Here is a 20809-nt window from a genome sequence, read left to right as displayed (position 1 = left end):
TGCTGTTTATCCAAGATTGCTATGGGAACCCTAACCACCACACTGAAGGAAACGGCAAGGGGATGAGTTGACACAACAATAGAAGACACCGGCTGATGAATGATGGAGGGTGACAGTCAGATGCCGGATAGAGCAATGACATTCAGTTTAGAAAGGAAGAAATAAAACCGTCTTTACTCACAGATGGTACCACAATTTACACAGGAAATGCTAAGAAGAAAAAGAAAGTTCTGAGAAACATGCATATTTAAGAACTATTGAGCCAAATATTGATTTAGAAAGGCCACAGAAAAGGCCAAAATATAAGAACTATATTTCTACTGGTGAGCAACAATTAGCAAAGGAAACTTTGAAAATATATAATTTGCAGTTCCATTAAAATGCATGAAAGACCAGTCAAGTTCAGAGACAAAACGTAGAACACTGGTTTACCAAGGCTGGGAGAATGCAAAAATGGGGAGTTAGTATTAACAACGTTCTGAAGGTGAGAAAGGTTCTGGCGATGTTCGAAGAATAAAGTGATACACTTAGAAACACTACTGCACTAGGCATCTGAGAATGTTTAAAATACTTAGAAATAAGCATAAAGGGTACACAAGACTTCCACATTTAAAACACTGCAGAAAGAAATAAAAATAAACCCTAATTACATAGACATACATACCGTATTCTTAGATTGGAACACACCAGAGTTTTGAGATGAGATGTCTTCCAAAGTGCAATACCACCCCCACCAAAAATGCTATAAGATTTCTCCATAAATTACTTTTAATTACTAAAAGAAAAAAAAATAACTGTCATGAGAAAGTGGGTTTTAATCAAATGAGTAAACTTAATATCACTGTTATGGGGTAACTGAAATCTTGGACTTCAGAATGTAATACTCCCAGAAGGAAACTGAGGTATTATTTCAGTCCAAAACGCAATGCCAGAGTATAATCACATGTTTAGACGAATCTTAAGCATAGCTACCCTCCATTTATGAAAAAATTCCAAACTCACAAAATGTCAAGGAACTAACTGTTTTAGATCAAAGGAGACCACACCACCATGGTTGGGGTCCTCTAGGGGGGAAGGGAGAGAGGACTAAAGAATATTATCAGAACAACCAAAGAAACTACAGTAAGAATGTAAGACATATATCCTCAATGTGAAGCTGTTGTTACATGAGAGAAAATAAACTTATCTTAGGCAACACACGTGGAAAAATCACAGGGCCACAGGATGTCATGACTGTAAACAGCTCTCGAGTGATTGAGAAATGGTTTCTAATATGCATAAAGGAGTTACAAATCAATTCTGCAAGCAGACAAAATCCATCAATAGGAATAAAGAGGATTCGGGATTACTTTTTGCTGTTAGTGATCTTTTTCATAAGCTTATCATTACAAAATCAGAAGTTTAACAAACTTTCAGTAGGCACTCTCACAGGAACTGACAAAGTTGATTCTTCGATTCACGTGCATGAAAAGGCATTAGAACAGCCAAAACATTAAGAAAAAAAGAACAAAGATGGAAGACTTACATCACCCAACTGTCAGACTCCACTCAGTGTAAGGAGTACCAGGGTGCAGGAAGAGATCAGTGGGACACGACAGAGAACCTCAGCATACCAAGTGATCAACCAAGGGGTCTGATTGAGGGGGCAGGAAAGTATTGTCAAAATGAAATCAGAACAACTGGATATTTGCACGGAAGTAAAAATGAAGTCAAACCCATAACTCACACTAGCCACACGAATGATTTCTGGGATGGATCACAGACTAAAACATGAAACCCAGTTTATAACACTTCCAGAAACAAACATAAGAGAAAATCACTGTAACACTGGGGCTGGTAAGGCTCTCACAGACATGATGCACAAAAGAAAAAATGATATCTAGAACTTATCAAAATGAAAATTCTCTGCCCATCAAGAATCAATACTAAAAAGACACAAAGGTACACCATAGGCTACAAGAACATGTACGCTTGACAAAGGACCCACACACACACAACATATTTTTAAAGCTCCTGTAACTCAAAAACACAAACCACATACACACTCACACACTGGAAAAAATACTAAGAGTGGTTCTGAAGGGGTGATCTCCTTTTCAGTGGTCAAGAAAATACAAACTAAACCATGTGGCCAATTCTAAGGCCAGGTCTGTGTAAGGTGACCAGAGGCTGAGAAAGCTTGTTGATCTGAAGGTAGAAGTTCACTGGCAAGCCAATCTTCTTCTCCCATGCGGTGCTCAGGTAGCTGGTAAGCCAGACCTTCCCCTTCTGAAGGTCCCTGTTTCCCTGGGTGACTCTGCCAGCTGGTGTGCGCAAAGCTCTCCTTGCGTAACAGGGCATGTGAGCTGAAGCGCTGCAAATGGGGCTCAAAAGAAAAGGCTTGGTGGCAGCTCTGACCGTGTTGCTGCAAAGTTGGTACTGTCGCTATTTGCAGTTGTAAATACAGATGTCCCTCAGCCTCTGCTTGGGGTATATCCTGATAAATCCATCATAAGTAGAAAATGCATTGAACCCCTATAACCTTATAGCCTTAGCCTGGCCAACCTTAGGTTGTACTGAAAACTCTTACATTAGCCTGTGGTTGTGCAATATCATCTAAGACATAGCTTCTTTATAATACAAGGGTTGAATATTTATGTGGTGTATTGAGTAATACAATGAACACACAAAGCAGAGAGATGACTGTATACACTGTCATGCAGCCGAGAAATCCTATACAGAACCTTAGTGAGTCAGGACCATTCATCTGTGTCATAATACTTGTGTGGTCTGAATTAAGGAGATGTGTGGGTTTATTAATCTCTAATGACTTGGTCAGTGAATGTTTATTTGGTCATTTATTGCTTGTTTCATGTAATCTTAAAATTGATTACATGTCTATATTTTACTCCAGCTCTGCACATAGAGGATTTAAAGAAAGTTCCAGAAAATGGGATCTATTGTAAGAAAGATGTCATTGAGAAAAGCCTAGGTCTGCTTTCCTCCTCCTTTTAGGTCTACTCGAGTTGAACTTGATCAGATCAGCGTCTAACTACTTTAACATCAACGCATATGTCAGCCTTCTGTCTGGGAGAGTTCGGGTATCAACAGAAATGCAGCTGAAGTCAGCTTTAATTATCAGCTTGGTGGTTGGCAGGTTCAAGTTTTTCTGATGGTGCCGTTTTTACTGTAATTAGGATAAAGTTGGAACCAGACTACGATAATTCCCTCAAAATAGCAATGGAAGAACTGGGAGGAGGAAGACAGCCAAGCTATGTTCTGACACGCCCAGTGTGAGTCATCCATTTTGAGATACTCATTAAGGGGTGAGTGTGTGGGTCTGGAGATGAGGAGTTAAGTCAGACCTAGAAGTGGAGCTTCCAGATCACGAGTACCCAGGTGCAGAATGGTGATCTTCAGCGTGAACTGATGTTTGTCAAGTCAAAAACAGGAATGTTCAGGATACAGCCCCAAGAAAGGTGTTCTTCCAGGAACCAATAGATAACGACAGAAATTTGTCCCAGGGAACAGTGTTTTTTTCTTAAAGCAACTGTTTGTTTGCAGCATGCAGTGCATGCATGCACATGCGGGCCAGGAAACTGGTCCAAGACAACAGGAAAGATGGATGAAGGGCTTGGGAGCACCCCCATCCTGCCCTGCTACCCCACAGGCATTAATGTGGGTGGATCCACAATCAGGAAAATGAGCCAATTTTTAAAAGAGTAGGAAAAAAAACACCCACATATGAAGTGTGAGCCACGTAGCCTAGCAAGAATCCCCTGGCATGACCCAAACTGCCACCTGAGTAAGCTGTAATAACCCCTGTCTTTGAACCTACATCTGCAGTGGAACCTCCTTTTCTTAAAGCTTTTGTTCTCAATACACACACCCTCCTTTCCCCCAACGTAGCAGCAGTGGAACAAGAAGTCAGGCTCTAAACACAGTAAATCCCTTAGCCTGCACCGCGCCAACACACACGACCGAGGCTGGGTGCCCAGCAGGTGCCCACATGTGTGAGCTTGTGTGGGCAGGGGCCCAGAGAAAACAGGGATAAGTAAGCGGAGCCACACACACTCCTGCTTCGGGCTCTGGTGCTGTGTACAGGAAACCAAGCCAAGTCACAGTCTCAAAGCCACACATAATGGACAGGACATGCTGGTGCGTCAACAGTGACTCAATGGGAACCGTTATCTGTTTTCTAAGGAAACAGCCCCAGAGAGAAATCATGGGAAAAGCTAAGGTGGTTCAAGCCACAAATGCAATGAATTTGTGGATTACTGCTACAAATTCATGGATTAAATTCCAGAGATCGCATAAACAACCTCTAGAAAGGAGGCGGCAGAAGGTCAGTCTATTCAAACACGGTCAGTCAACTAGGAAGAGAAAAACCAGAGCCGCAGAAACAGGATCCCTACTGCATGGGGCCCTGCCTGCTAAGTGGCTGCTCAAAGAATGTTCTGGTGCAAAAACGTCTTCTGCTAGGAAGTAGGGTGAGAGTCACCACAGGTAGAGGTGAAGTAGAAGAAAATGGGACATACTGGTCAAGGGCACAACAGTTCAATCAGGCAGGAGGAATAGAACAAAAAAGAAAATCTACTGCATAGAACTATCTACTTGCAAATCATGAACATAGATTAAAGGGTGTGTCACTAAATGACATATAAGTGTGGCGATACCTATGTTAGCCTTCCTGATAAAGCTATAGGAAAGTGCACAACAGGACTCAAGAAGTTTACAGGAAACTGGAATTAAACATTTTTTTGAATTACAAACTCCGTTTCTTACTAGAAGCTCCATCAAGTTCAAGACACTTTTGCAACCGAGCCCAATCCTTATAGAACTGAAGGTCCTGGAAATCTAACCGTGTCTGTGATGTCTATTGTTACATAGGAAAATGGGAGACCATATATATATATATTATATATATATATATATATATTATATATATACACATAGACATATATATATTTAAGATCAGAAAACACAAAGAAATCAGAAAAATCCAAGTCAGGGCTCTGAGGCACAGAAACTCTCACAAAATTGCCTTTGTTGGATGAAAAAGAACACTCATGGTGCAAAAGGATTCTCTGGAGAATCTTTCTTGGGAGTTGCTCTTGCTGAAGCTTTGAGCTTCTGAAAGCACCCTCCAGGCAAGCTACATGCCATCGTTTCTTGGCTCCCCAGAAAGTCAACAAACAAAATACCTTGGGCATCAACCAAAACTGTGTCCAGGATCTTTATTCCTGACAGGTTTGCATATGCTACGACCAGACCTCTCCCCCTCTTGATAACCACTGCTTTGGTCGTGTTCAGTCTTCAGGAGATCCCGCTGGCAAAGCCATGCTTCATGCTTGACATGCTGCTGACAATTCTTTTGAATGAATGGTTCAGGCTATCAGCACCATTAGTTTACAATTTACGTTGAGTGCACTGCTCCTGTTTGTGGCTACAGGATCAACAATGTTAGCACTAAGCGGAAAGTCTGATTGTGCATTCACACTGTGCAACCTGACCCAGTTGGAATATTGTTTCCACTGTCAATTGCTGATAGTCTTCAATTAGGGCACGAACAAGACATTTTCCTCATAGGCTAGTTCAATACTATGGGCTTTCTCTTTAGCATATCCTTGTCTTCAAACACATTATCTTGTCACTATCCCCATAACCTTTTCATCACACATCAGTGATTTACTCATTTGCCACTTAAGCTTTATCATTGATTTGCTGTTTATTCCTGTTTCAATTTTAGGAGAATTTATATAGCACCGATAGGGGATCTTTTCAAAAGAATGTTTTATCCTTTTCTTTGTGCCTCAACATACATCCTGTTTACACAGGCTGTTACAAGTCAGCACAATTTTATTTAACTGCAAAACTACTTTGAAATGCATGCAATTTTTTCACATATTTTCCTGGAACTCTTGAAGACATTTCCTACAGTCAATATGTGGAGGCTGCACTGTGGTGTAGTGAGTTAATCCACCACTTGGGACACTTGTTTTGATCTAGCTCTCTGCTAATGTGCCTGGACCATGGCTCCAACACCTGGGACCCTGTCGCCTGTGTGGGAGACCTTGATGCAATTTTGAGCTCTGGGTTTGGCCTGGCCCAGCCATTGTTGTTGTGGTATTTGGGAAAGTGAATCCTCATCATTCTGCTTTACAAATAAATAAACAAATAGATGTTCTTACAGAAAACAAAAACTGTTACGAGGAGTATTTATATACTCTCACTACAAAAATGGTAAGCATGTGAGATAATACATATATGTTCTTTCCCAATTAAGCTATTCTTCTACATATAAATCATGTTACAATAAATATCATAAATGGACATTTTGGATAACAAAATACCATATGCACAGCAGTGGTCTCATTGGTCTTAATGGAGTTGGAAAGTGTCTACTGCCTGGTGATATAGCACAACGCCTTTCTTGTTGGTACTGATGCTGATGTAAGCAAACCCACTGCTAGTCATATAAAAGTATAGCACACAGCATGTGGTAAGGATAATAAATGCTGCACTATTAGTGTATTTATTTTACCATACTTTAAATCATTATTTTACAGTATATTTCTTCTGCTTGCTAACACATACACACACACCAAGAATGCTTACACGGACAGGCATCTGACCTAGCTGTTAAATTCCTAATGGCTCCTATCAGAGTACTTGGTTCAAGTCCCAGCTCTGTTCCCAATTGCAGCATCCTGCTAAGGTTGACCCTGCGAGGTAGAAGTGATGGCTCAAAGTGCTTGGTCTCCTGCCATCTACCTGGCGGAGCTGGACGAAGGTCTGGTCTCCTGGCTTTGGTCTGGCCCTGTCCTTATTGTTGTAGGAATCTAGGTACTGAACTAGTAGATGGAGACTGAACTGACACTTTCTCTCTCTGCTTTTCAAGTAGATTAAAAATAGAAATAATCAACTTTTAAAAATCACTTGAGTTGGTGCATGTACACAAGAATAGCTAAATTTAAAAATAACTGGTGACATCAAACGCTGGCAAATCCAACTCTGCTTTTAGACCAGAGATGGTCTCCCCAAGAAACTGTTGAATTGATCTGGACAATAAGATGCTGGACTCTATGCATGGTACATGCTTACAATGAAGGAAACAAGACTGGATTTGAACTGTAATACTGCAATAAGGTGGAGTCATCCACCATGGGGGGAGGGCACGGGGAGGGGTTGGGGGAACCTCAGAGCCTGTGAAACAGTGTCATAAAATGAAATGTAATAGAAAAAAATGTTGGCAAATCAGGTTGGCAAGTACTGCTTGTGGAAGAACGAGGACTTGGAATTTTCATATAAAATTAGGCAAGAAAACTCCATCCCAGTATTGCCAGTTAGGTGACACAGAAGTAAAAGCAGATGTCCACCAAACACCTGAATGAGAATATCCACAGCAGCTTTGCTCACAACGTTTGGAAGTTAGTGTGGTGTTCGTCAGCAGCAGACTGGATAATCCACTATACGGTTCATATGATGGAATACTATTCAGCAATCAATGTCTACTGACCCTGGTACCACTTAAAGTGAGCCTCAAAAGCATCACGTCAAGACAGGGAAGCTGCATTTAAGTGGCAGCAATGCACTACAGGATTTCATTTCTATGACATTCTACAACAGGTCAAACTGGTCCATGGTGCAAAACACTCTGAATAGGGATACCAGAATGGGAGGGGAGTTGTCTAGGAAGTAACATGGTGGAATTTTCTGGCATCATGCATGTCCTCTGCCTGGCTGGAGGATGAGAGTGCAGACATTTACACAGTTTCTGGACATTATCTGTAGCACGCTTAATATCTGTGAATTTCATTGTATGAAATTTTATCCCAGAAAGAAGAAGCAAGTTAAAAAAACAGATGCGAAACTCTAGTTAATGAGATTCATGATGAAGTATTTCAGGATAAATGTAAAACTATAGCTGCAATCTACTAAGACATGAACAAAAAATGAGAGATGGATTGATCGACAGACAGATGGGAAGACAAGTGATAAACTTACACAGTAAAGTGAAATGAGAGGATTGGCTGTTCCCCCATAAAATTCCGTCTACTTCCTAATTTGATTGCAGTTTTCTACAGAAAAATGTTATAAAAGCAATGCCTTAAAACATGAAGAAACTGTCTCTTAATAGAAAAATTTAGCCTTGGTCTTAAGATCTTAATTCTCACAGAGTTACTTAAAAATTTCATTCCAATTAAAATAGCATAATTTCTCAATGAAACCATGTTTTTTTTTTTAACAAGACACAGCATGCAAAACTCATGGATTACTAGAAAACATAAAAGCTTAATTTCTGCATGGCCAAAAAAAGGACTTCAATAATTACTAAGAAACGAACAAGACAAAGTGGGGACACGGAGGCAAAGGTGACACGGAGGTAATTGACAAAGAGGACACATGAGGCCAAGACCCTGTACCAGTACGCCCAGCCTGGTCAACAGAGGGAAGACATGGAAGCAAACATCCACGGGTGTGACACAAACTAACCTCGCTACAAGTCAACCCACGGGAGCCAAGGAGAGACAGTGCTGCTGGTGCTGTGGCACAAGAGTCACCTGTGAGCATCCCTTTGACAGGACTGACTATGTAGAGCCAATCCTGGGACCCTGCGTGTTTTCCACTTCACACTGCATGCTAGAGAAATTCATGCACAGGGCTCAGAGCAGTGAAGACATTAACAGAACCAAGGAGAAAGAAAGTCCAGGACATTTAAAACATACCAGAAGATCTCCAAGAATGTCGCAAATACTATCACTGAGCATGTTCAAAAGTAAATCAAAGCGAAGATAGAGGAGGGAAAAAAAAAGGTGGAAGCTGGGATTGAAACGATGAGTTTACAAAGTGGGCACCGCACTCAGTAGTCCACGTACCATCTCACAGTGCCTCAGTTTGACTCTTGGCTCTAACTTCTAATTCCGGCTTCCTGTAAACGTGCATTCTTGGAGTGGCAGAAATCACCCAAGTCCCTGCCACCAGGGAGGAGACCTGGCTGAACTCACCAATTCTGCTTGGGCCTGCACCTGGTGCCATGGTGTGGCGGTGGAGGGAGGCACTTGGGAAGTGAACCAATAGATGAGAGCTCTATCATGAATTTCAAAGTTATTTTTGCCCCCAAATAAACTCATACTTTAAATTCCATTTTCTTTACATTCTTATTTTCCATTTGACACTTTTGCAGGTACAGGGCTTCTTCACCCTCCCCTCCCCAGTGTGCCCTGTATTCTACGATAATCCAGTCGTTCAGCTGTAGTTTTGACTTCAGTGCTCTGCTCTTTGCGTGTGTCATGACACTGTAGGTATGAGCAAGGGAAGAGAGTCTAGTATTTTGCTGGCTGGGTATATTTAGCGGTTTTATTGGGGGACTACTTCTGTTGAGGGGTAGAGATACATACTGTGGATCTTTGATTCCTGGAACTTTGGTCTCCAATACATCCTTTGTTTGTGTGATTATAAGTATGTACTTATTTATCTTCATATATTTCATGTTGTATTTTTTTAAAGATTGATTTTATTTTTATTGGAAAGTCAGATATACAGAGAGGAAGATCTTCCACCTGATGATTCACTTCTCAAGTGGCTACAACTGCTGGAGTTGAGCCAATCTGAAGCCAGGAGACAGGAGCTTTGTCCAGGTCTCCTGCATGGGTGCAGGGTGCAAAGGTGTTGGACCATCCTCGACTGCTTTCCCAGGCCAAGCAGGGAGCTGGATGGGAAGCGAGGCTGCTGGAACACGAACTGGTGCCCATATGGGATCCTGGCGTGTGCAACGCAAGGACTTTAGCCACTAGGCTACTGCACTGGGCACTCATGTTGTATTGTGGATGAACGATGTCTTATATCAAAGCGAACATATGATATTTGTCCTTTCTGGATTGGCTTATTTCACTGAGCATAACGGGTCTCTAGTTGGGAACACTTTGCTGCAACTAATTTTTCCACAAACTTTTAAAAAGTGTCTTTTAATTCATTTATTAACACTTGTACGGATTTGAAAAGGAGACGTGGAGAGAGAGAGAGACAGAAACACTTCCACATGCCAGTTCACTCAGCAAACACCCACAACAACCACGGCCGAGCCAGGTGAGGCGATGGGTCTCCTGCACAGCTGAGAGTGACTTGAGTGCTTGCATGGGCTTTGGCTACCTATCAGGATACACAAGAGCCCAGGACACCAGCTTCCTATCCAGCTTCCTGCTAATGTGCCCAGGAAAGCAGGAGATGGCTCAGGTGTTTGGGCCCCAGCCCCCCCAGAGGAAGCTCCTTGCTCCTGGCATCAGCCTGCCCCAGCCCAGGCACCTGAGGCCATCAGGGCAGTAAACAGGATGGATGTTTTCTCTCCATCTCTCCCTCACGCTCTCTGTTAACTCTGACTTGCAAATCAATAAAGTAATTTTGAAAAAAGCAGAACCGTAGCCATCAGAAAAGGAGAATGGATACTTACTGGAAGTTATGATTTGGGCTGTGTGTCGGACCTAGAAAAGATACAACAACAACAACAACAAAATAGCTGTTAATATTCCATGACATGGAAGACAACTCTTCAAATCAAATCAATAGTAAACAAGGCTGCGTGCCAGGAATTCATCTGGGGAAGGGGGTGGCTCAGAGCCCAGGCTCTGTCCCTGCTCGCGATGCTGGAGGCACTGTTGGGAGTCTTTGCTGCCCATTCTGTCTGTATCTCTTTCTCCTCATCCATATGCGCAGAATTTGTTTTACGAATCAGTGATTAGACAGTGCAGCCTTGGATACCCAGCTCAGAGCTTCCATTGCCTGGAACTTTCTTATGGGAGGAATGAAAGAGTCACATTCCTTTTCCGCCATTGAACTCCTCTGCCACATAGGACAAGCACAAAGTCCAGAACCGTCCCCATGCTGCATCAACTCCTCCATCCTCCAGCTGGGCCAGGTATACACAGGGCAGACAGGAGTTTACAGAGAACTACAAGTTGGCTTGGTCCTGCACAGGTGTGTCCACAAGACCAACCACAAGCCACTGTACCTGGCATCTGGGAGTAGAGTCCGCCTCCCCATCCATACACCTGACTTCCTGAAAAACAAATGACATTCCCCTGCTCACCTGTGTGTCTGGGGTTACTGTCTCTACCCCACGATTACAGCCTGTTCCTTCTATGCTTATCTTCTCCTATGACTAGTAATCAGGTAAGTCAAGTCGGGACTGGGCGCATGTGGGGTGGGGGTTTCACAATCTCCTTCCATGCGGATCTGGGTATGCTCTCCCTGTTTCAACTCACCGAGGCGCACGTACAGGACCCCCGTGGCGGTAATGGTCTTCACCCCGTTGGTGGCCACGCACTGGTAGTAGCCCGTATCAGTGGTGTCCAGGTCCTGGATGCGAAGCCGAGAGCCGTATTCCGTCTTGCGGATGATGATGCGTCGTGGTTCCTGCACCACGGGGGCGTCATTCTTCAGCCATCGCACATTGGGGGGCGGGTTCCCTACCACCTTGCAGTGCAGAATCGCTGTCTGGCCTTGGACGATGGTGATGTTGTTGACGGGCTCCAGGAAATTCAGAAAGTAACCTGTCAGGAAGAGGGCCACAAAAGAGAGTCAGCCAGGGTGGGAGGGAAGGCTGCCTGGGGACCCTTTGATGTGCGACTCGGGCAGGAGACTTCAATTGTTCCTCACGTACACGCACACATGAGGACAGTTGATTCTTGAGAATCACAGCCGTTGCGCCACATCCTAGCTTGCTACAGTGAACAGCCAATTGGTGAATACCGACAATTCATCCCACGGGAAACACCGAGTTAGGGCTACTCTGGCCCCATCGCCTCAGGGATGAAGACACAACATGTATTATGTGTGTCCCTGTTTGAAGATACTACACTAAATATACAAGGATACTTTCAAAAGTTCAGGGATAATAAATCGTAAAAAGCTGAAATCTGGAGCGGGCCATCCGGCGTAGTGGCTGAGATGGCTGCTTCCTATAGGGTGTTTGGCTTTGAGTCCCAGCTCCATTCCCAATCCAGCCTCCTGTTACACAGGAAGACAGCAGAACATAGATTAACGGATCAGGTCCCTGCCATCTGCACTGAGCTCCTGGCTCTCAGCTTTGGCCCGGCCCAGGACTGGCTGTTGCAAGCATCTGGGTGGTGAATCAGTAGAATCACTAGAGGAGGTTCTTTCTGTCTCTGTCTCTCTCGTCAAATACATAGTAAAAAATAAACTTGAAGTCCATGCATCATTCTTCACAACGTACATTTCCCACGTATGTTGTGAAGAGCCCTCTGAAACCCAGCTCACAAGGGCAGTGTCAGTCACACTCAGGGAGGCCCCCCACACCTGCAGCTTCTATGGAAGGCACACCACAGCCTTTGTGCACTCAGGATCACAGACGGCACTTCAGCACTTCTCCTGGCAGAGGCAGGGGTGGGGTGTTTTAAAAGAGAAATCACCAACAAAATCACAAAAGTGGGACACATAAGCAAAGAGCACTCATTCCAAGCAGGAGTTGACCCTTGAAAGTTGAGTGTGGCCTTGTTCTACCCACTCTGCGGATGGGCACATGGGGGACTCCAAACATTCACTGCTTTGGGCATGTCAGTCAAACACCACGAAATCATGAGTATTGATTTGTGGCTTACAGCTAGATATTAACTATACCGGGTGAACTTGCAACTATACAGATAATGAGATGGAACTGTACTTGTCCTTCCAAACACTACATTGAGCCAGGACTGGGCACTATAACATAAATTCCACACCTGATGAAGTACAAAGCCACAACAACCAAAATACAAGAAGAAAATGCGTGGCAAAACATGGACACCCCCAAGCATGTATGCATGTGTGCACTAGTCAGACAGCTATTAGAATTCTGTGCAGTTGTATTTGTGTAACAGAAACTTTGTAGTTTGATGTACTTAATTTCAGGTTCTCATCAAGTCCTTTGGTCCTCAGGTCGGTATGTAGCAACACCTCTATCTAGAAGATCATTTTGTGTGGTATTATGACAGCCTCCACAGGGCACCTTTAATTATCACTGCTTTGCTCTTATCACATTGGTATCTTTATGCTTTATGATTGACATTATATATGAGTTTTATAACAGGCACACGGTTTTACCTGGCAATTTGTGAATCTCTGTATTAATCTATGAGCTTTTTAACTGGAAAGTTAATTTTAATGTTTTATGTTTCCTTCCCTATTTTCTATCAATTATTATTACTTTTTATATTTGTTTCTCCCCCTCCGGCTTGAGAAGTTACTTTTAGTGGTTACCTTAGCTACTTTTTTTTTTTTTTTTTATATAATCCATTTTATTGTATTGTTGTTGACAATCTTTACATAGTTAACTATAGTTGAAGGAAAATCAAGAAAGAGAAGGAAAAAAAAAAAAAAAAAAAAAAAGGTTCAGGGGGATAGGGAGGTGGGCCCGGCGGCGTGGCCTAGCGGCTAAAGTCCTCGCCTTGAAAGCCCCGGGATCCCATATGGGCGCCGGTTCTAATCCCGGCAGCTCCACTTCCCATCCAGCTCCCTGCTTGTGGCCTGGGAAAGCAGTCGAGGACGGCCCAAAGCTTTGGGACACTGCACCCGCGTGGGAGACCCAAAGAGGTTCCAGGTTCCCGGCTTTGGATCGGCGCGCATCGGCCCGTTGCGGCTCACTTGGGGAGTGGATCATCGGACGGAAGATCTTCCTCTCTGTCTCTCCTCCTCTGTGTATATCTGGCTGTAATAAAAAATGAATAAATCTTTAAAAAAAAAAAAAAAAATTCTAACCTTAGCTACTTTTTATGGAAAATATTTCCAACTTGATAAGGACTCCCAAATGCAAGAATCTTGAATTTCTGTTTGTTGCAATCACACAGAGAGAGAGTCTTCTGAATGAACACTGTCCAGTTCTTAGCTGCACTGCACGGTCAATCCTCAATGGCCACTGTTGCTACATTTCACCTTCACAGTTTATTTAGATGTCATTTACCAAGTTCTTTCCTCACCAACACTTCCTGCTCCTTCTTCAACTAAGTTCATCCCGAATCAAACTCATTTCTTAAGTAAAAGACGGAGATTTTAAACACTCGGGCCTGACCTAAAAATACCTACAGCTAAAACAAAAAAATAGCATTTTTATACTCCAATAATGATCTCTCAGAAAGTAAATCAAGAAATTCCATCCTCAAAAGCTACTACAAGAAAAAATTAAATATTTAGGAATAAATTTAGCCCAAGAAGTAAAATATCTCTACAATGAAAATTATAAAACTTGAATGAAGGAAACCCTTAAGAACATTTAAAAAAAAGAAGAAGAAAAGCTATTCCTTGCCCACAAATGGTAAGAATTAATATTAATGTCTACTTTACCTAAAGGAATCCATAGATTCAATGCAGTCCCTATGAAAATGCCAATGATATTATTTACAGAATCCTATAAAAAAAGAATTCTAAAGTTGATATGGAAGCACAAACTACCCAGAATAGACAAAGCAACCCTGAGCAAAAAGAATCAAACTGAAGACACCACAATACTTAATATCAAGGCGTACTACAGATACTACAGAGCTCTAGTAAAGAGAGGGACTGCACACATAGGGAGAACAAGATTGGATCCCTATCACCACAGAATCACAAAAATCAATGCAATAGCCCCGACCACCACAGTCACTCAAGCAGATGGAATCTCTTTCTCTCCTTGTGTAACTTTTTCAAATAAATAATAAGTAAATATTTTTAAAATCTCAGCTACTCAAACAATCCAACACCAAAAAAAAACTCAACCTGTTATGAAATGAGAAAAATGACTTCAATGAACTATTCCCAAAAGAAGAAATACAAACAGCCAACAAATCCACAGAAATATGTGTGTACGTGTATACACTTATGTATGTTCAGTATCACAAGCCATAAGGCAAATGCAAATGAAAAATCCACAATGAATTATCACCTCAACCTAGACAGAATGGCTAAAATCCAAAAGACAGAGAGAGAAGCAAATCTTGGCAAGGATGTAAAGAAAGGGCAACATTTATATACTGTTGGTTGGAATATAACAATGCAGCCACTATAGAAAGGGTATGGTGTTTTCTCAAGACTGCCATATGATCCAGCAATCCCACTCCAAGGTATAAACTCAGAAAACATGAACTTCTGACACCAAAGGGATGCCTGAACCATTGTGTTTACAGCATCGCTGTTCACAGTGGATGACACATGGAATCAACCACATTCCTGTCAGCAGCTAAACAGATCAAGAAAACACAATATTCATACACAACGGAATATAATTCAGCTGTAAATAAAAATCATTTGAAGCAAAATGATTGCAACTAGAGGACATCATCTTCAATCTGAACATAGAGTGCTGATTACTAGAGATTGAGAGAGGTAGGAGGAATTTAAAAACAAGGATTTGGGATTTAAAAGGAATGTAGATGTAGTTCACTAACCGAGACAAAATGCTAATGTGAAATGCTAATTAGGAAAATGGAGCAAGGGTATATAGTTATTCATGGAGTACTACCTCATAATTTTTTTGTATTATAAATAATAATAAATTAAAAAATTAAAAGATCTGTGGCTTTCACACTTGAATGCTAGTTTAGTTGGGTATAGAATTCTAGACTGGAAGTTACACTGTGGTCCTCTGGCTTTTGTGGTTATTACGGGAAAGTCCTGCCAGTTGTCGATCTTATGCAGGCAATATGAACTTGCCCTCTTGGTCTGTTTTAGTATTTTCCCTGTCTTTGTCGTGACATCATCAGCTGTGAATGAGATCTGTGCCTTGCTTCCAGCAATTTTGTAAAATTTCCTCAGAGTGTCTTGCAAGGTGTTTCCTCTCCTCTGTTCTCCTGAAAATCTCCTTCTAGATATATGCTGGTCTTCTCTCCAGAAGTCCTCCGTGCTCTTTGCCTAAGTTTTCATTCTCTGGCCCCCCTCGTGTTCAGCCGTGCACCCCTTACTCTGTAACCTGTCCGTCAAGCATCTCATTTCCCAGACTCCCTTCCACAGGCATCACTGGCTTTTTCTCTGTGCAATTTCTGCATCCTCTTGGATCTTTAACCTTCAAGCTTTGCTTTTCATTGACCCTCTACTCCTCTCCTAGTGATCTGTGTAATTTCTCATTGTCAAGCTAGTTTTTTTCTGGGAATTTCTGGAAGACTGGGTTCCTGCCACAGGCAGTACCAAATTTTGTTTTTAGCTTTCTGGCTTGGGATTTCCCACCACATGCTGATAATGCAAATCCTGTCTCCAGGGATGTGAATCCAAACTTGACTTTTCATGGGAAATCTCTCTAGGCTTCCTACTGCAAGCCTGGGTGGAAGCAATTTTATCTCCTGTGTGCTCTGTCTCTTATGTCTCCTTACTTTGTTTGGAAGTCTCACCTACAATGCATCAGTCCCATAGAACCTACTGGTTTGGCGCTGCAACTCCAGGCTCTGGCAGTGAAGCTGGGTCAAGGACCCATCACAGAGACGATACTTCACAGAACTTAGGTTAGGGTTCAGGAAGTGTATACTCCTTATTTTTCCCTAAAGCTGAGCATGATTTTATGATAACCCCTTACTTCCCCTGAGTGAAGGAAATGTACAATTCCAAATGCAATCATAATTTTAAAGTATTTATTTCATGGTATTTCAATCACTGTTCTACTATTATACATTCTCTTTCTCTCTTTCTTTTGAAGTTTCATTTATTTGAAAGCCAGAGCGCGAAAGAGACGTTCTGCCTGTACTCATCTACTCCCCCCAAAACCTACAATAGTCACGGATGGGTCAGGCGGAAGCCAGTAGTTTGGAACTCAGTCTGGGTCTCCCACACATTTGGCAGAGACCCTGAGTACTTGAGCTATCATCTGCTGCCTTTTATGGTGTGAATCACCAGGCAGCTGCACTCAGAACCCCAGGCACTCCAACATGGCACGTGGGTGTCCCAGTAGGTATCTTAAGCACTGTAGCGCATGCCTAACCCTTGAACACTGTCTTGACCATAGAATCCGTCTTCCAGCAGCTGGTCTGATAAAGCACTGGAGGACCTGATATTTGAATCAGCCCTTTGGCTGTCATGTCCACATCTGGTTGCTCTTCTCTTTGCGCTGGAGCCTACATGGGGAGCCACACCTGTGCTGCACCAGCTTTCACGGACAGTGAGTGTATGCCCACATCATCTTCAGGACCCACCTCTCTCTCAGACACACCTTCCTTGAGGACCCAGGAAAAGCAGGCTACGCTCCCAGGTTGCAGACTGAGTGGGTGACTTTAACTGTCCTCTGCCATCGCAGCCAAGCTATCACTTACAATGCTGCTTGCCTTTATTCCCAGCAACTCGGTACTTCTCCATCTCTCTTGCCAGTTCATGTACACAATTACATCTGCTCTAAATACTTTGCTGAGCACACGTGTACAATTTACGAAGGACGGTTGTCAGCCTGATTTGATCCACTGTGTTCTCTGCCATCCCTGCCCCAGACGCCAAAAATGGAAGCTAGCAAGAGCTCGGCAGAGCAAGCACAATCCGCCTTTTCTCCCTGGGTGTTTAATTTACAGCAGTCATTTAACCTCTCTTGGCTTCCTTTCCCTCCTGCGCAAAATATGGGGTTTGTACTAACCATTTTCTGAGCTCCCCACTGGCTCACACACACACAAAATTCCTTTGGAGCTGCCTGAACTGCTCCAGACACAATTTAACGAGCTAAAAGGAGCCAGGCACGGCTGACCGAGCATTCGGGTAAGTTGGACGCAGCCAGCACTTTGCACAGTGGTACAAAGTGGAGAACAGTAGTCTGCCCTTTTAATTTATCCAAGTGAGCTACATTTCACAATCACAGTGCAACTGTAACAAAGGTGCAAGGGGTTCGAGTCTCCAGTACCCAGGCAGCGCCACGCAGTCCTAAGTTTTGGCTGGCGGTGCCAAGTGCACAGCATTCAAAGGCCTGAAGGTCAGAGCAGAATCCTTCACCCTGCTTCACAGTCACAGGTTCATCAATGATCAATGATTTGAATTCCAACTCACCCTCCCAACACGGTCAACTGACTTCAGGGTTTGAGCAAGGTTGGGCCACACTAGTGGGCTTTGAAGGGAGGCAGAGAAAGCCCATGTGCCAGGATCATGAGGTCACAATGCTTTGACAGGTGGGAAAGAAAACAGACACATTTCATGGGAGGGTGAAAAAGGAGACCCAGAGAACTGTATTGGGGGAGGAACTATAACAGATCAGTCAGTTTGTGGCACCAAGCAGGGGACACTTCACTTGCACTCTCCTGCTGAGCTGCCCCGTGGGCTGCAGGCAGCACCTCAGTCCTGCCTCCCCTTCCTGCCCTATGCCCAAGCATGCCCAGTTCTGTGGGGTGGCACAACCTTCCTGACCATCAATCATTCCATTTCAGTGAAGCCTTGGGAACCCAGGTCTTCTTGGTGTTGACTGGCTTATCTCCCTGCTCCCCATCCTCTGCCCCTCTCCTGACCAGCCCTTGTCTACTCAGAGGGCACAGGCAATGAGCCCCAGGGTGGGCAGGGACCTGGCCTCTTTCTCCCCCACTCCACTGCTGAGGTTGCCCACACAGGAGCCAAACTACACTACATTCCCTAAAAACACCACCAAGTCCCCCTCGTGGCTATCTGATAAACCACAGTGATACTTCTCTGTCTACTCGCTGTTGTTTAAATGAGGAGACTCTCTAGGAGCATGTTCAGTCCATCCCACAGCAAGGACACACTCTTCGGTGTTCTGTGCCTGGGACCACAGGATGTGGACAGAGTACATCTCACACTCTGATCTGTATCCTGGGAGTATATTCTAGAGTGTACCCCTCCATCCCCATTCAAGCACATGGATACCAAGATGAAGGCTGTCTGGAGCTCACTCAGGCCACACAACTAGCCACACACAACCTTCCCGGAAGCACCAGAAGACTGACCTTCACTGTGCCCATCTTGAAGGTTAGGAACTCACGCTCTCAATCACAGAGCTAGACTTAGAGCTGCCAATGTGGCCAGGAATCTTTGTCCACCCTCTGCGAGGTTAGACTTGGGGATCTGCAGTCTAGATGAAACCTACAGGACACTGTGACACACACACACACACACATACACACACACATACCCCAAGAACTTCAGAATAAACCAGAAACACACGTAGCATATTTGCCAATTAGTTTGCATGGCCAACATGAACTGATAAACGGACACTCAGTAAACAGAACAACAAGGGCTGTTTCTGTGGCCACACAACAGACTGCTTTTCGCATGGCTCCACGCCAACGCCTGTTACACACGGGAGGGTAGCTTGGTAAATAGCAGGCAAGCAGGGCAGAGGCACTGCGCTCTGGCCATTTAGCACCCACTGGCCATCACCTGCAGGAGCTCTCCCTCGGGCTTCCACATGGGCCAGGAGCAGTTCTTCTCCCTGGCCAAGAGACACAGCAGCTGTGTCTATGTTGGCCAAGCCAGAACACAGGAGGCCACCGGAGAAACAGGAATAGCATCACCCCGCCCGGTGCTGAGAAATTCTCCCCACGTCCCACAACATTCCAAAGAACTGATTTTACAAAACCGGGCTATATTCCACAGGCAGTTAAAACAGTCTTGGAACAAAAGAGCAAGTGGTTTGTAGGCCAAACATAAGCTTTGTAAGTAATTGAATGATAGTCGTTAAACATGTATGTATACACATTGCATGTTGAACATAACAGGGAACAAACAAGCTCACCAAACACCCATTCACTGGTGAACCCAGGGCTACAGCCAGAGTCCTGAAGCCAGCATCAGTCCTAACAACACCTTGGCATACGGATATGACCCTTTGCATTCATTCTCTCTCTCTCTCTCTCTCTCTCTCTATCTCTCTCGCCCTCTCTTCTCTCTCTCGCCCCCCCTCTCTCACTCTTCTCTCTCCACTACCAACTATAGTCATTTTTCAGTGTCTGTGGGGGTTGCTTCCAAAGCTTCCTGCAGACACCACAATCCCTGGGCATCAAGTTCCTTATAGACAATGGAGCAGGGTTGGTCTTTCACCCGTAGGCATCTACATTACTTATAACACTCAGCACAATTCAAGTCTACATCATACTGTTTAGGGAATAACAAGAACAAAACTGTGTTCGAGTTTAGTACCGACACAGTGCTTTTTCCCAAATATTTTCAATCCCAAGTGTATTGAACCCGCAGATGTGAAACTCACAGGCGCAGACGTTTGAATGCACATGCTAAACACCGGCCCAGTCTTTATAATCTGTTCTACGATTCTGTTTGCTGAGGCCCAAGTATTAAGCTGTCCAGTTACTGACGGTCAGCCAGGTCATCTGGTCAGTGGAAATGTCCTTGATTTTACAGCTGTATGCATATCACACATGGTAACTGGGTCACAGAAATTGCTATGGCAGTGCCTTCAGTTGCTAATTCTTTGTATATTTGATTTCAGCCATATGCGGCCAACCCGTGACACTCTCAACAGTGCTTTGAACAGAAAGTGCAGGGATCAGGAGTCTGGTGTTGCCAGGCAATTCCTTCCACTTCCCAAGGGTGAAAGGAAGTAAGTTTACATCCCTTTGGGACAAGAGATATCACTCAAAAAAGCAGTCAAGTCACTCCACAGAGATAGAGGTTAGAGAGGGAAAGAGAGCGGCTTGAAGGACTTTGAATTCTTGTCCCCAAAGGGTGCTGGGATCCTGGTGCTTACAGACTGGCAGATCCACCAATAATCATGACTGTGACCTTCACATATGGCAGGTCAGCAGGCACCGCTTTTGGGTGCTTACCGTGTGCAAAGCCAGGCCTTGCACCCCAGCCACAGGCAGGTGGTGAACATCCATCTTGGGTCTGGGCCCAAGCAGAACGACGCTCAAAACCTGGCCCCAGGCATGCT

The 20809-nt window shown here is 43.8% G+C and overlaps 1 protein-coding gene across 6 annotated transcripts in view; it reads right to left on the bottom strand.

The window, feature by feature from the left end:
* The window catches only part of ROR2 (receptor tyrosine kinase like orphan receptor 2), a 193631-nt gene that overhangs the window by 17199 nt on the left and 155623 nt on the right, over positions 1 to 20809 (bottom strand). For 5 of the 6 annotated variants that reach the window (XR_009246641.1, XM_058672684.1, XM_036496670.2 and 2 more), the window contains 2 exons: positions 11241 to 11528; positions 10430 to 10460 (listed from right to left, as the gene is read on the bottom strand). Coding sequence is in view for 5 of the 6 variants with exons in the window: in XM_058672684.1 (XP_058528667.1) it covers positions 10430 to 10460; positions 11241 to 11528 (319 nt within the window). In the remaining variant the exon portion in view is untranslated. Of the gene's footprint in view, positions 1 to 10429; positions 10461 to 11240; positions 11529 to 17554; positions 17683 to 20809 lie in introns of those variants that run through there. The other variant, XM_058672685.1, reaches the window with a different exon arrangement.

The sequence above is a fragment of the Ochotona princeps genome, chromosome 14 (assembly GCF_030435755.1).
Source record: "Ochotona princeps isolate mOchPri1 chromosome 14, mOchPri1.hap1, whole genome shotgun sequence".
In the NCBI taxonomy this organism is placed as follows: Eukaryota; Metazoa; Chordata; class Mammalia; order Lagomorpha; family Ochotonidae; genus Ochotona; species Ochotona princeps.
Note: the sequence above shows the minus strand (reverse complement) of the source record. Positions and strands in the feature narration are given on the sequence as shown.